At 32.8% G+C, this 17,326-nt stretch overlaps 1 protein-coding gene across 1 annotated transcript; it reads right to left on the reverse strand.

Annotated features, from left to right (window-relative positions):
- Positions 1 to 201: 201 nt before the first annotated feature.
- LOC123882017 (probable helicase MAGATAMA 3) lies at positions 202 to 16,116 on the reverse strand. The gene is made up of 8 exons (XM_045930796.1): positions 15,138 to 16,116; positions 7,605 to 7,736; positions 5,805 to 6,389; positions 3,716 to 5,233; positions 3,173 to 3,497; positions 2,829 to 3,087; positions 2,495 to 2,737; positions 202 to 385 (listed from the first exon to the last, which is right to left on the reverse strand). The coding sequence occupies exons 2-8, from the start codon at positions 7,719 to 7,721 to the stop codon at positions 364 to 366; spliced, it is 3,069 nt and encodes a 1,022-aa protein (XP_045786752.1). The 5' UTR covers positions 7,722 to 7,736; positions 15,138 to 16,116; the 3' UTR covers positions 202 to 363.
- Between the last annotated feature and the right edge of the window lie 1,210 nt (positions 16,117 to 17,326).

The raw sequence follows: 17,326 nt of genomic DNA on the forward strand, positions 1-17,326 counted from the left end.
AGGAAAAAAAAATCAATTTAACTTGCATTAGGGAATTTAACTTCAATTTTTTCAAAAAACAAATAGACGATCTATATAATATAAATTTTCAATCGAACAGTTATGACAAAGTCTATATAATATAAATTTTAGAAATTATAATATAAAAATTAAATATGTTTTTTGGGGACAATTTGATCAAGATCAGAAATTTCATGACTGTGTGAATTCAGGAATAAACTAGCATGAATTTCAAGTAGAATAGAATAGAACACTGAGTTGGAGATAAGTTGAGACAAGTTATAAACCGTCACAAATTTTGATTCATCCAAACAACTCCTTAGGTTAAATTCTTTTCCTAAGAGAATACACGAGCCTCATGCTTCACCACCTTGGTTTCATTATCCTGAAATCAAAACAATACAAATACTTACCAACAAACAAAGAGATCAAAATCAGAAATGTATGCTAGATTGCTATTCCTATTTATTTTCTCTCCTTTTTGAAGGCTCCAACGGGTATCATTTCAAAACTATAATATTTTTTTAAACAATTTTTATGTGAAAGGAGTGAGGAAGCAAGACAAATAAATTAGGTTAAATGGGATAAAATTTGACAATTTGTAGACCAGTAGATGAGAGATGCTGGGGAATTAGGAATTTAAGTGTTTTTAATACTGCATTATTGGAAAAATTAGAGTTGTGAGGATTGGTTTATGGTATAGAACAATGGTGGTGGATGATTTACAATTACAAGGAAGGAGCTTATTGATGATTTACCAAATGTCTCTAATCCATTATGGTCAAATGCTTAGCATAAATCGGTTCCGTCAAAAGTGTCATGCTTGGTGTGGAGGTTGTTTCAAAATAGAATTGAAACAAAGGATATTCTTCATAAAAGTGGAGCTTTTAATATTGGATCTTTACAATGTGTGGGAGTGATTATCAGTTTTTCACTTGTTTTTCGAGTGTCCTTAGTTTTCAGGTGTATGCTTCGCTATATGTCACTGGCTTGGGATATCTAGGACGTTTCAAAAGGAAGGTGTATCACATCTTGAGCAATTTGAAGGTTTGATTGGAAGTGGCAGAGCTTTCTCAAAGTGTGTCGGTGTGAAATGGTTTGCATGTGTTTGGACGGACTTTGGAGTATATGGAAAACAAGAAACGAGAAGAAAAAAAATTCGCAATAAGGAAACAAAAATTGAAAAGATGCTAGAAGAAGTGAAGGTTTACTCTTGGAATTGACTGCGCATTAGATCAAACAACATGAAGTTTTAGTATTGGTCAGCTGGTGTAGCGCATTGGTGGAGGGTGCTGTAGGAATTTTATATCTCAACGTTTTATGCTATGGTTCAGTTCATCCGGTGATCATTTAGTGTTTTAGTATTAATTGTTTGTATGCTTTGGTATCGATCGAGGTCTGGTAGCTGGATCAATTGGGGCAGGTTAACTTAAGTTGCTTTAAGCTTTATGGAATTTTAGAAACTGTCATGGGATTCTAGCTGTGTAGTGGTGCTGGTCCTATGGATTTTTAATCCTTTGAGGTATCGTTTTTATGCAATTGTGGTGCTCTGGTTGTATCTCATTTTCCTTGCCCTTTCCCTTTTGGCTCCGGGGCTGAAGAAAGTGTGCCTTTCATTTTCTTCGAAAATCCGGGTGTGTCTGTGGCTGGTTCGAGATCCCAAATCATCAGATTGAGTTGTATTTACCTCATTCTTCAATCTTTGAGTTGGTTAGTTCTCTTGCTTGGTGTGCTAGTTTTATCATTCATTTTCCTTTGCTACTATGAGTATCGATATTTAATTATAATTATGTTCTGCATTTTAATTTTGGCTACTTGATGAACTCTAAAGAATTTATACAAGGTTGTACATGATTGTTATAATGTTATATATAATATCTCTTAGCAATGTGGGACTAAGTTCACCCCTGCAATGAAGGCAACCCAAATGCCGCAATTAGGCGGATGGGGGCGGACCGCAATGAAGGCGGAATTTCCAACACACCCCCTCACGCTCGGGCCCAATGGACCTGAAGCATGGACGATGCGGGAAGCCCAACAATAGATCTAGGATAGGCTTTGATACCATCTTAGATTTTATATTGGGTCTAACTCATCCTTACAAAACCGCCTTGTAAGGTGAAGGTTGGCCAAGCTATATAAACGCTACACAGGCCATATCTGTTAGCAATGTGGGACTAAATCCACCCCTCACACCCAACACAATGAAGGTGTTGGAGGCTGCAATGAAGGCAACCCAAATGCCGCAATTAGGCGGATGGGGGCGGACCGCAATGAAGGCGGAATTTCCAACAAATTGTGTCATTTTCTGAAATTATTATTGGTGTTGAGGTGTCTGTGTCCAACTGTCCGTGTTGAGTCCGATGTCGGTGTCTCTCCGTGGTTCATAGCACTTAAGTTCATAGATATTTTTCATCAAACTGAAATAGTATCTTAAACAACAAATATGATCACAACAAGAACAAATATTATAGATTAAATAGGTTCCACTCACCTGGAGCTGGAGGAAGTAGTTGACTTTTCTGTTTTTCCACCTAAACTTAGCTTCTTAAATAGTGAATCAGATTCTTCAAGTAGATCAAGCTCTAACAAGACATCCTCAATAGCCCCAGCCAATTTCTTGTCCTCATCGGCATTATGGAAACAATCTCTTATTTTAGCATCAATAACTACATTTCTCCAAATAGAGTGACTGTCCATTAAAGTATTAGCATTCCCTATTATCCAAAGACAATATCTGCACAAAATGAACTTAGATTTCAGTAAACATATAATCAACTTAAAAAAATGAAAAAGAAAATGAAATCTAAGTATAAGTTATAACATACCTAGCTCTAGTGATTGCCACATTAGTTCTCTGTCTATTGGCAAGAAACCCCACTTTTCCACAATCATTTGATCTTACAGTAGACATTATTACAATATCTTCCTCACCACCTTGAAAACCATCAACAGAACGAACACTAACAGAAAATTCGGTATCAGAAGCAAAAGTATACTGCTTAACTTTCTCCTGAATTTCATAAACTTGAGCATTGTATGGAGATATGATTCCTATGCTAACTTTTTTCTTTGTCTTCATAAACTCTACAAAACAAAAGTGTTTCAAGTATTAATGCATGCATATGTAATAGACAATTAACACTCACAGTACAAAGATAGTGAAATTAACCTTGTTTAAGGCTTTCAAGTATTTTGGAAATTACAGCAACCTCAATCATGTTCTTCAAACTGTGTCCACGATGAAATTGCTCTTTACCCTTAGCTATGTTAATGAAAGAATAAGGAGCATACATTTTTCCTTCAAGGAAACGTTTATTATATCTTTCTTCCCTAACAATGAAGGCATCAGTAAGTTTTCCATCATAGAACTCTTTGGATGGAAATAAGCTGATTGATGGATGCATTCTATACTGAACATTAAGCATGTGCCTCTTGTAACCTAAAATCAACAGCCTCTCGAACATACTTCGTCCAAATTCACACTTGTCTGCAATCTACACATATAAAATTTTTAAGAAAACTAATCAAAGTTACAATTATAGATATGTTTCATATTTTTCCTCAGTCCTCATTATTTGTTTTGGTATTAACCCTTTGGTTCCTAGGGAAGGGCCCCGGTTATCCAGAGTTCGGCCGCGAGGTAAGTAAAGTCTGACCAAGAATTGTGAAAAATTGTATAATTCCAAGATAATAAAAGGCAATGATCAAGTACCTTGCTTTTTACCAACGCAGGGAGTTGTCTCTCATCACCGATTAAGATACAATGACAGAGACCTGGCAGCTGCAAAGGAATTGTTGATTCACATTCTTTTAGCTGAGCTGCTTCATCAATAACTAAAAATTGCACATGTCTCAACCCTTCTGTGTAAAGTTTAATAGAATTTGATGCAGTACATAAAATTAGACTAGCATTTGACAAGCAAAACTTTTCTACTTGATCTTTCGCTTGAAATTCAGGAAGTGAAATTGAGTTAAAAAGCGAGCTTAGAATGCGAAGGCACTCATTTCTTTCCAAGCTTGATGGTCCAAAGCAAGAAGGAATGCATTCTTCTTCACAATCATCAACAATTTTCTTAAATTTGGCTTTACTCAAAGAAATTTCTAGTGATTTTAACAAGTCAAGAGCTTGGAGCATATTGTTCACTGAAATGAAAGATTTTGGCATGTGGGTGTATAAGGTATGTAGCAAGAACTTGAGCTTCTCTCTTAATTCTCCAAATCTCTTCTTCACAAATTGCTCCATAGTCATGATACTTTGGTATAGCTCTATAATGTCTTTCTTAGCCCTCTTCACATAATCCTCAAACGTCACAGAATCATCATATTTATCTTTCCCCTTATTTTGCTTGTATGAACAATACGTTGATCCTAAAGTATTTTTCATAGCAAAATCATCAAAGGACTTATAACCCATCTTTGAGAAAATTTTATCTCTAGGGTTCTCGAACAACTGCACTAAGTTTGTGTACATGGTTTGTATCAAGAATTTGAGGCCACTCATTCTTAATTTCTCAACTTTCTGTTTCACAAATTGCTCGGTCGTCAACAAACATTCCTTTCTATCTTTCTCATCTAATTGGTATAGCTTTGTGATGTCTCTCCATGCAGTTTGAACAAATACCTCAAACTTCATAACAAGACCTTGCCTCTTGCATGCATGATATGCATATGCTATAGTGCTATTCTTTTTCATAGCAAAATCCTTTTGGAAAATCTCCAAAAAATATTGCTCTTTAGGGTCCCTAAGTAACTCGATCATCGATTTAAAGTTATGCTTCCATTCAGCAAAGCATTTCATGAGATTTTTTACACGATAATCAAGAAAAATATCTTGAAGGCCAGGATAACTATCTATTTTCATTCTTTTACCATTGCCAAATAGGACAATGTCACCTAAACCATATGAATCATGCTCAAGGGAATCCATAACTAAACTTCGCAACCTAGTTGCCACTTGCAAAACTGCAGTATTAGTCGGAGCACAAGTTAATGTTCTGGTTTTTAACTTGAGTAGAGAAAATAACAAGCATGCAACTGTCTTTGTTTTCCCTGTCCCTGGTGGTCCCCAAATAAGTTTGGTACTAGAATGAGAACAATTTATCATACCAACACAGCTTGAAACAGCGTCTTCTTGGGATTCATTCAGATTCTGAGAACGAATTATGTCTTTTGTAATGAAAGAAACTTGACTATTCGAACCAGACATGCACATTTTGCAGTTCTCTCCACACTGAAATGCAAAGCATTATACAGGTTACATTCATATTTAGCTGCAAGAAGCGGCTGATATCGATTAATACAATAGTATTCATAGTTCCAAACAGAATAATCATTGAAAAAACCAAATTTTTTTAAGAATTGAATGTGTGAATATGTATCTTTTGCATAAAACAATGCATCAAGTGCATTGTGCAAGTGATTATACATTGCACAGTATGATATTGAACAAAGCAGAAACTAATGTGAAATAACCGATTATCCCAAAAGCTTAAGCCGTTAGGATGGAGCCACGTCAATGATTTTATATTATTTCTAACACGCCCCCTCACGCAAGAGCCCCCTTGGGCTTGGAGTGTGGATAATGCATAGGCCCGCCTATCATATGCTTAAATTCCACTTTTTAATTAGAAAGTGAGGGGAGCGGGGATCGAACTCTAGACCACTTAGTCATAGAGGCTTTGATACCATGTCAAATAACCGATTATCCCAAAACCTTAAGCTGTTAGGATAGAGCTACATCAATGGTTTTATATTATTTCTAACAACTAATTCAGAAAGAAAAAAGATAAAGTTATTCTTACGTTGAGACCAGGTTGCAATACTTCTTCAATAATGCTGAGGTGATCCCCGTTTGACTGTGTGTTCAAGGCTTTCCAAATACGAACATTTGTTATCATGTTCATAAGGAAAACCGCATACAGTTTCTGCGTATTGTTTCTCCTCGAATCATGTTCAATATCCATCTCCATAGATTTGGATGACAGTACTGTGATTCTATCAGATGATCCATTTTTCGATCCATTAACATAGGCGATATGGTAAGGACTTTTTAGTGTGTTCAAGTCATTTAAGCTTCTAGGCCTAATGGTTGTGATAGCAATGAGATCTCCTGAACCAGGTTCATAATTTCCATCACCAGTTTCAACTCTATTAGATTCAGTTGTACTCTTCAACCATATGATATGATGGAACTGTTTGAATTGCTGTCGACTTTTGGGAAGTTTCATTTCCTTGCTTCCTTCAACTCTTTCTATTTCACAGAAAGGAGCTCGAGACACGCCATACAAGCTTGAAGATAAATCAGAATGTGTTTCCTCACACAAAAGAGGAATAAAAGAGTTCTTGTAATCTGTTGTTGACTTAAATGTCTCTGGGATCTTATGAACCTGAGAGAAAACAATTACCACAAACATACTTATTAAACTTGATAATGTAACTTTTGGTTTTTCATTCCAATGCTAGAACACAAAAATGTAGCATAGTAAAACATATAATCCATAAATAGAATAAAGGAATAAGGTAAAACATAGCAATTTTCATTTCATGTCGTTAAGAATCTCACATCAGTTGCGAGATGGTCTGAAGGGCAATCCTTACCTTATAAGTTAGTTTTGTAGATTTGAGTTAGGTAAGATCCAATTTTAAGACATGCAATAGTACAATTAAATAATTAATTACTGATTTATCTATATTTAAGTGCATTATACATTGTAACAAATAGATTCCCGGCTAATGTCATGAAGTAGACAACAACCATTACCAACTAAATTAAATCAACAAAATGAAACAATTTAGTTGGTCCAGTGGTGATTGGTGTTGGACTTAGTAGGAAGGACCACGGTTCAATCCCTCATAACTGCAATTGGGAGGGCTGAAACCACTTGATGCCAAAACTGACCCTCGAACCAATTTAGAATGTAGGACAAAAAAAAGTCAACAAAATGAGTGCACACATTAAGTAGTATTTTAGAAAAATAGTTTTGGGCCTATATACTCAACACACAACAAGCAAACACAATTTTTTGGTACATACTTTTGTAAAACCTGATATGAATAATTAGTAGCTTAAAGTAAGGCACAATTCATTTAGCATTTTTATCAAAACCATAAAAAGCGTAGGAACTCTTTTAGGGTATATTAGGCTTTATGGAATATAGAATGAAATGATATTACTTCAATTTTAAAAAACTAACGAGCCTATTCTATTAAGTCCATCCTATGTCATCAATTTAAAAATGTTTTTTGTCTAGCAGCCTAGTGACTAGATTATAAACTTTAAATATTATTAAATATGGAGAAGTGAAGAATTCAGGATTTAAACTCCGACCCTTTCAATATTGTCCCGAGTTGTTACCAATTGAGCTACCCTTATACGACGATCTAATCATGCCTTAAACAACAAAATATATTTACAACTACTATAGAAGTAATATAAAACATTAAAAATAAAGTGGAGATAATTTGTATAAATAGTTATTATTAATCATTATTGAAATTTTGACACATTGTAGTAAGTTGTATTCTCTCTTGTTCAAATTACTATTTTTCAAGAGACAAGTGCACTTTTTCATTGTTAGAGTTGAAAAGGGTTTGAAAGAAACCTTGTCATTGTAAAGATTTTCATTTAGAACATCCTCGAAGGTCCATGAGAGTACAATATCTAAAAACATGCCATGTTTAAGATCCTCTTCACTTGCATTCCTAGTCTTCTCCGTCATCTTCTCTTTCTCAACCTTAAAGCAATCATTATTTGACAAAAATAAAAAATGTTAAGAAAATAAATTATTGTTCATATGCACTTCAATGAAAACACGAATATAGAGAATGAATGGAACCACATAAGGAACTAAATAGTTAAAGTATATACTTTTAAGTACAATGATCAAAGTGGAAAGATGAAAAGACAAGAGAAAATTAAGGTTCTCGTGATTTAACTTTACTATATACTCACAACTTTGCAACTTAGAGGGAAAAAACAAGGACGATGAAAGTGTAAATTAAACGTCGGTTTAGTAGAATATGAGAGGTTAGTAAGGTTAGAACTTAGAACTTCTTGCCCATGAGTTATTAATAATGTTGGCCAGTGATGTGTCATTATGGGTAATTTCATAGGAATAGTGATGTTTAATTACTCCCTATAATCTAAAATAAATGACACATTTTCACATGTAATATTCACATAATTAATTTTGCTAGTATATTGTTTTGACAGTATATTTTCATTTATAAGACCATCTCTAATGGTGTAATACCTATTAGGTACTCATGATACTTATTAGGTACTACCATTGGAGCACAACACATTTTAGTACGTATCACTTCTAATATAAGAACTCTCTCTCTCTTTTTTTTATGGGACCCACTTTATTTAATATATTCAAAAAAAATTAATTTGACAATATTATTTTAAATTAAATTTCAAATTTTAATGATGTGGAGTTATTGATGGGACCCATTTTAGAACTTTTTAAGAAATGCTCTATTGGAGGGGTTGAGTACCTATTAGGTACTATTATTAAAAAAATAATAAACTGATGATGTGTCTGTGTGGGACCATTTAAGTACTCAAAAATGGAGTACTCCATTGTGAATGCTCTAATACTCCATCCATCCTGGTGTATAAGCAAAAAAAAGTTTTAACACTTATTAAGAAATTCTAAATTTTACCAAAACAAACAATTGAGTTTCCTAAATTACCCTTGAAAATATCAGCTTTTTGAATGATGGAAGTTAAAAAGTCATATTGAAAGAAGCTAACTAGCCAAGAGTTTAATGGGAAACTGTTATGAATAATATAGATGTGGATGTCCATTTGTCTAGGCCCATATTCTTGGCCCATGTAATCTCCTATATATATGACTATCTCACAATGTAAAACACACACCTTGAATAGAACAATACAATAGTCTATTCCTTTCTCTTCTCCCTTTCATCTCTTCTTCTCTATTCTTGCTATTCTTTAGAAATAGTTCATAACACGTTATCAGCACGATAGTCTCTCCTCTTTCAAAAAAGGTATAACACAATGGGAATTGACAATTTTATTTTATGTATGAATTTTTTTAATTCTATTTTTTTAGATCATTTTGGTCTTCTCGTTTTTTTTATATTAATTCACAAACCTACGATCCAGAAGTATCGTGGTGATATGAATCCTGAAGATTCATAGTGTGATGAAATTTTAAAATATGAATCCTGAAGATTCATAGTATGATGAAATTTTAAAATATAAATCCCGAAGATTCATAGATATAAGTAAAATCAATATCTTATTAATCTTTTAGAAGAATTCAAAAACATCAATCCCTGAAGGATTGGATAAATAATTGATTTGATTTGTTATACAATTCTTGAACAATTTAAGAACCAATTTTTATTCTCCATAATTCTTGAAGAATTCATTACGGATACATCTATGAAGGATCGTACAATTAGATCTATTATATAGTTCTCAAAGAACTTAAAAATTCAAATTTTGTCCTCCATGAAATCTTGATGAATTCAATTGTGACACATCCCTGAAGGATGTACAAAATAATTGATAAGATCTATTATAGAGGTTTTGAAGAACTTATGAATGATTCAATATATATGCATCCTAAAGGATTGTACACAAAAAAAAAAAAAAAAGATTATTCTTACATTATATTATATAGTTCTTGAAGAACTTCCTATACATGCATCCCTGAAGGGTGACTTTATCAATTTATAATTTTCATTGGATTTATTTATTTACTGTAATAATAAGAAAAACAAACTAAACATACATATATCATGCGCCATTTTTTTTAGAGTACTTCATGTATGTTGCTCATAATCTATACATATCATGTTAGAATTTGTAGTTAACAAAAAAAAAAGAAAAAAAAAGGTACAATCATATGCTAATTTACGTTACCTATTCTATTTTTTTTCAATAACTTACTAATTAATATATGTTACATTATAATTATTATTATAGGTTACATTATAATTATTATTAATTTCATTATGTTACTATTTAATTTGCATTATAAACTTTTATGTTACATTATATTAATATTAATAAAAATTAATTGGAATTTTTTTATTTGATTTTGTTTATTATGCTTATCTAATTATTTGCTTAATTTTATTATTTGATGATGGTATCAATGATAAATGAATGAAAAATCATTCTCAAAAGTGAATGAAGTATGATCCACTGATGTTACCATGGACAAAATTATGGTTATGGTCGTGGTAATAGTCATGGCCGCGGAAAAAATGGACAAATTAGCAAAACTATTGAAAATATATGTGACATTAGCTAGTTCCCGAAGAACTAGAAAAGAAAAAGGAAAAACCTTAATATTGAAACATCTTTGAATGATTGCTCAAAGAATGAAATTTTCTTGAAGAAATTATGAAGATCATTGTGATCATTATATGAAGGTCACTTGTGATATAGTTCTTGAAGAACTAAAGCTTTAATATTGGCGCATCTTAGATGAATTGCTCAAAGAATATGGATTTCCTTAGCTATTGTTAATGAAAAAATTATTTGTATAGTTCATGAAGAACATAAAATCCAATATTAAAGCATTCTTGTAGTATCGTTCAATGAAATGAAGGATTATAAAATTGTGAATTTCTCCGGCCATTCTAAAAAGAGATTTGTTGAAGAACCAAATTTTTACGGCAAGATTACGGTCTATATGATATATTTGATCTTGGTATAGAATGGACCAAAATTAAAGGAAATGAATAGAAGAATTATTTATGTTTCTCGAATATGCTCCAGAAGTAGCAACTTTGAAAATATAATTTCAAGAATATTTTGTATATCCATTGTTGCACATACATTGGATGAATATTATTGATATATTTAGCTCATGATTGAATGCTTGGTTCATACGTTTTTTTTCCTCTAATAATAAAGATTATTCTTTTCAAATATAAATTGGTTTAATTATTCGGTTACTTATTTAAATCAATTTATTGATTTTAATTTTATAGATATTTTAATTGTTACTATTTTCTAATTTATTTTATTTTTTTTTGTTACAACCTTCTAATTTCTAATTCTGCTGAAATTCACATAAACATTATTCTGTTATATTTTATTTCTATTCTTTTAATTCTAATACAAATAAATTATTACTATTTTTTATTATGTTCTACCGAAAATAATTTTTTTTGCTGAAACATATTTTTGTTAGCATGAAAGTATATATCTATATTACTATTCATAAAAAAAAAATGGAAGGAATTAAATCCTATGTTTTATAGTACAAAAATTATTGAAGCTCCAGAAGAGCAAATACATTGTTATATCGAGAAACAAAGTTACACTTTGCTAATGTATTGTATATTTTAAAGTCTTAAAGAAATTTAGTATATATGCTTGGAGGATATTCACATAAATAAATATCATATTGAAACAAGTAATGGAGGAGATCTTGTATCTCTATATTACGAGACACATTATCAATTTTTGTCTCTAGTTTGGGGCATACTTATAATATTAGTGCAACTCAAGCACATATATGTTTAAGTAAACCAGAAGTTTACAATTTAAATCATATTAAGTTTGTAATTGGCAAGATCGGATGGGTCATCCCGAATCTATTATGATGTGAAATATAAAATAATTTTATATGAATTGAAGGGCCTGAAGTTTCTTCAATCTAATAATTTTATGTGTTACTAGTTCCCGAAGGAAGTTGATAAATTAAGTAAATGAGCATCTTTTATTTTTTAGAATATATATAAGGTGATATTTGTAAATCAATACACCGATCACGTGGACCAATTCGATTCCTAAAATTTTAATTGATGCATCAACTAAATGGTCACATGTATGTTTGTTATAAACTCACAACCAGAAGTTTGTGAGATTAGTTTTAAGAGCTCATTTTATATATATTATTATAGAAAGTATTTGATAAGTATCATATGTTAATTGAAATTTATACTGAACATTTTGTAGAATATGTTCATACAAACAAAAATAATGGACTTGAAGATCCATTCTTTAGAGGTCTAAAGTTAATTACACGATCGATACTTATGTGATCGTAACTTCTATATAGTTGGGAACACTCAAACATGTATGTTGAGATATTAAATAGCATCATGCCAACAAATTATTATATACATAAGCTCTCCCCTAATTTATTTGAATTTTGGTTTATAAACCTAATTTCTCATATATAAACATTTTTGGATGTGTTGGGTACGTCTCAATTGCTCCAATATAATGCATTTAAATGGGTCGTAAAAGAATATTGGAAAAATATATTTGATATAACTCTTCATCCCTTATAAATTATATCGAGCCAATAAGAGACTTGTTTATAGCCTAGAAGGCTAATTTTCAAGTGATGAATTAGTTTTCCCAATATTAGGGGGAGGGAATAAGCAGCTAAAAAATATGAACCAGAAGTTCAAATGAATCACTTGAAATAAATTATTATTATTATTATCTCATCTTGATCCTCATATAAAATAGCTTGAACCAAATGTTCAAAAGATAACTCATTTGCAAAGTTTATGAAATCAATCAATAGCTGCTAATGCTCCGATAAAAATAAATGTCCCTGTCGGACAATCTAATATTGCAAATGATTCTTAACCACGCTTGAAGCATGGTAAGCAAATCGGTTTCAAAGATAAAAATCCTCAAATAAGAAAAGGAGCTAAAAAGAAAGATGACCCAAGTGAGGATATAAAAAGATTATTTGACATAATTAATTTTCTAGTTCCATAAGAACTTATCAGGTACCTGAAATTTATGAAAATAAAGAGATCTCGACGAATTATGTCATGAATGGAATACGATGAAACCGGAAGAAAAATCAACGTTGACGATGTTTATTTATATAATATAGCGCTATATATGATAAGAAATAATGAGGATCATAAATCAAAGTCTATTAAGGATTATAGACAATGAAATGATTGACTAAATAGATAGACGTAATTGATACAAAATTAAACTAGCTTTGCAAAGCGGAACGTTTTTGGACCAACAGTCCATTCCATCTGCAGATGAAAATAATTCGATATATGAATAAATTTTCAAGAGAAAAATAATGAAAATCAAATATTTAGAGTTTGAATTGTTATTCAAGTATATTGATAAATGTCTATCATTGATTTTCAAGAAGCATATTCACCTAAAGTGAATTCCAAAACTTCTTTGTAATTAATTAAGTTGAGTAGCATATGAAATACTCAATTTATGTGAAATATGTGTTTTAACGTATTTGACTGGCTCACTGGATAATGATGATTATATGAAAATCCCAGAAGGATTTAATTTTCGTAAGACACATATATATTGAAGAGATGACTTAATAAACATGAATAAGTCTCCTTATATACTCGAGCAACATCTATATGCATGTTGTATAATATTCCTGTTGAATATTTCCAAGTGAGAAATATGAAAATGACAATTTGTTCATTTTAAGAAAATATTTGGCAATGAATTTGATATATTTAAGATTTATGTCGATGATAAAAATATGATCAAGAGACTCCTGAAGAGCTTGAGATATTGTCATTTCTTACAAAATAAGTATTTGAAGAATATTTTGTGAATCATGAAGTTTATATACAGAAGGTTCTAAAATGATTCTATATGAAAGATAAAATCAGTTACGTTTTGTAAGATCACCGATGTAAACAAATGTCATTTTAGAGTTCGAGTAAATGATGAAGAACTATAATAACAATCTCATGAAATAAAATGATGCGGAAAGTTTAGCACTATATGAAATAGATCAAGAATGTGATTTGTTTTGAAGTACGCTATTCACCAGATACAAGGGGTTGTGATTTTTCTAATAAAGGGTTTTTGCTACAATTCAACATGAAGACCATATCACAAACACTGCTAATTTGAAGAATATAATAACGAAGATATAAGATTGTCAACACGTCATCACCAATCGTCAAAGCTTTGGAGCAACTAATATTGAAGATTATTTGACATTTTTCTTCTTAGATATATTTGTATTTATCAGGGGGAGATATAAATATGTTATGCACTCTTTTTCCCTTCACCATGGTTTTATCCCACTGGGTTTTCCTGGTAAGGTTTTTAATGAGGCGGTTCACACACAAAAGATGTTGTACTCTTTTTCCTTCACTATGATTTTTCCCACTGGGTTTTTAATAGTAAGGTTTTAATGAGACATATCATCGATGAACATCCAAGGGGGAGTGTTATGAATAATATAGATGTGGATGTCCATTTGTCTAGGCCCATATTCTTGGCCCATGTAATCTCCTATATATATGACTATCTCACAATGTAAAACACACACCTTGAATAGAACAATACAATAGTCTATTCCTTTCTCTTCTCCCTTTCATCTCTTCTTCTCTATTCTTGCTATTCTTTAGAAATAGTTCATAACAGAAACTAAATAGTAGTCAATTCTGACTAAGGGTAATTTTGTAACTTTAGGATTAAAAATATTGTCTTTTGCTTATATTTTTGAACATCAAAAAGAGATTTTTTTTTGCTTATATTACGGGACGAAGGGAGTACTCCCTTTAGTCTTTAATATAAAAAAACATTTACTTTTTGATACATTGAAATATTGATGTATTTAGTCTATGATATAGTCTATATACATAAATGTTTCAATATATCTAAAAAATAAAAGTTTTTTTTATATTAAGGACCGAATAAAATAGTATTTTCGCCTATCGCGTCCATCGCACCTATCGTGTCCACGATGACGTGTATTTTCGCCTCATCGTGGCCACAGTGGATCATATCGTGGTACGATGGAAGATTTGATCAGGATTTTCTGCGTTCTTTTGCTGTCATCATCGTGCCACGATGACAAGTCATCGTGGTACGATAGAAAAGATTTGTTGCAGATTTTCTTTAATTTAACCGCCTTCTCGTCGCGTCACGCTGGGATTCATCGTGGGTACGATGACTACGCTGTTTTATTACATTTTTGCCCTTTTTGCTGTTTTTTTTCCATTTTTCTTGCTTTTGGGCCCAATAACTTCACTTTTCCAGGTATTTGCTTACTTTTGGGCTTCAACTACTATTAAAACTACCTAAATTATTACTAAAAACATCATATAGTTGACTGTCATCACCAGCAAATCTCAACAAATTTGAAAGCGGTCAGAGAATCTCGTACCGTCGAAAGCCATTCACACACGGCATCAACCACACCCCAGTGCCGCCAGAACCAACACCATCACACCCCCTCAACTCAGAACCATCGCATCCACCACCTCAAGACCTTCAGAACCACCACCGCAACACTAAAAACCTCGGTTGCCACCGCCACTCCAAACGAGACTCACCACCGCAACCCCCAATATTTCACCAAACCTATGAATCTGCATCGAACCACCACACCCGCCAGAAAACAACAACAAACCGCCGAAACAAAATCCAAATCCGCACCAGCACAAGTTACGAGATCCGCACCAACACAAAATTCGAACCAACAAAGCCCAAAACCGCAACAACAACAAAAACAACTTTCCGACATGGAGAGGAGCATCAAACAGATGAGGATCAAAGAGGCTCAGCGATCGACAACGGTGAAACGGAAGAGCTCGCCGGAAAGCAGAGCACAACTCAACACCAAAACAAAACCACCATCTTTCAACATCACCACCATCGCAACTCAACACCAAACAAAACCACCCACCACCACCACCACTCAGCACCTCCAATCACCACCACACCATGGAATCTGACTACCATAGAGGCAACACCAAAAACCACTCCAAACCTCCCGATATGCGCCAAAATACCACAACCGCCGGAAAACACCCACTGCGACGCCGACGCTACCACCACGCGACCAGGCGGTGTTGATTGAACCAAATCGGAACCAAAACTGAAACTCAGACAAAGTATATCTAAAACGAAAATGGACCACCAAACCTTGAGCAAGCAACTCCGGCACCGATTTGGACGAAGGTAGTGTGGAGGGAAACAGCCGCTCAGTGCACCACCACCATGCACAACTACATCACAAGGTGAAGGTTTGGATTGAAAGCGAATATGGGCGGTGGTGTTAGTTTTTTAGAGAGAGGTCGGAGAGAAAAATTTAGAGAGAGAATGTGTTTTTTTTTTAATATGGATAAAATCGAGGGAGAACGGAAAAGTGGTCATCACAACCAAATTGAGGTTGGAAATTTGGTTATGCAAGGGGAAAATATTAGCACCTCTCACAAGCACGGATTCACAGCCAAGTAATTGGGTGTAGTGCCCCACTCTTCTTTTACAAATAGCTTGTTTTACTTATAATTTAATACTTTAACTTTTTACCTTCACATAAATTTGTTTATTGATTATGGGAAAAAGAAGAGAGAGAGAAAATTAAATGCAATTTACATTAAATTTTATGGGAATAAGTAAAAGTAAGTCTTGAAAATGATAAAAGTGAATTACTTTTGCTTATAATTTGAAAAAAAAAAGAAGATCTTTTTTACTTATAATATGAGACAAGGGGAGTAATGATTTTCTTTAGAAGTTTTTAATATTAACCGGATCAATAGTCATGTAGGTCAATTAGTGATCCATTGACCTGACCAATAACCCATAAATCCAATAATAACAAACGTCAATCTAGTTATGTCAGGCTAGTTATGCCCGCAAACTTGGAACTTGTGATGTGCTCCATGCTGAGATGTGGAGCATGTACCTCGGTATGGATTTGGCTATGAGATAAGGAATTACGCATCTTCAAGTTGATAGTGACTCAAAGGTGCTAGTCGATATGGTAACGGGAAACTGCACCATTAATGGAAAGATTCATACATTGGTTCGACGTATTCGTGATCTAAAAAGTATGAACTAACATGTTCACATCAACCATACTTAGCGTGAAGGAAACAAATTGACTAGCTAACTTTAGTCTATCTTTAAACTCTTTTGATTTGCATGTTTTGGAGGCTTCTCCTAGAGATCTTAAGAGACTTATTTTTTATGACATATCTGGCGCTTGCATGCCTCGGAGTGTGCCTTTAACTTTGTAATTTTCTTTTTTCCTTCATGGGGCTCTACCCCCTTTGTATACCAAAAAAAAAAAAAAAAGTCAATCTATTTTCAACTACCATAGTTTGGTGGTCGAGTCCACTTACCTGGTTGGACATCGACTAACTTTGTTTTTTTGTAGTTTTTTTATTCTACTTTGATAGTCTTTTTTGACACACCTTATGTTGAGAAGATTTGATTAATTAATACATATCTCATTGCTTGTTAAAAAAACAAAACCCTCCTTTCAACAAAAATAAATAAAATTGACTCATCTCATCTCCCAACTGATCCCAGCTACCACGTCAATCTTAACAGTGGTGTTTTCTGATG

The sequence above is a fragment of the Trifolium pratense genome, linkage group LG4 (genome assembly GCF_020283565.1).
Source record: "Trifolium pratense cultivar HEN17-A07 linkage group LG4, ARS_RC_1.1, whole genome shotgun sequence".
Taxonomy (NCBI): Eukaryota; Viridiplantae; Streptophyta; class Magnoliopsida; order Fabales; family Fabaceae; genus Trifolium; species Trifolium pratense.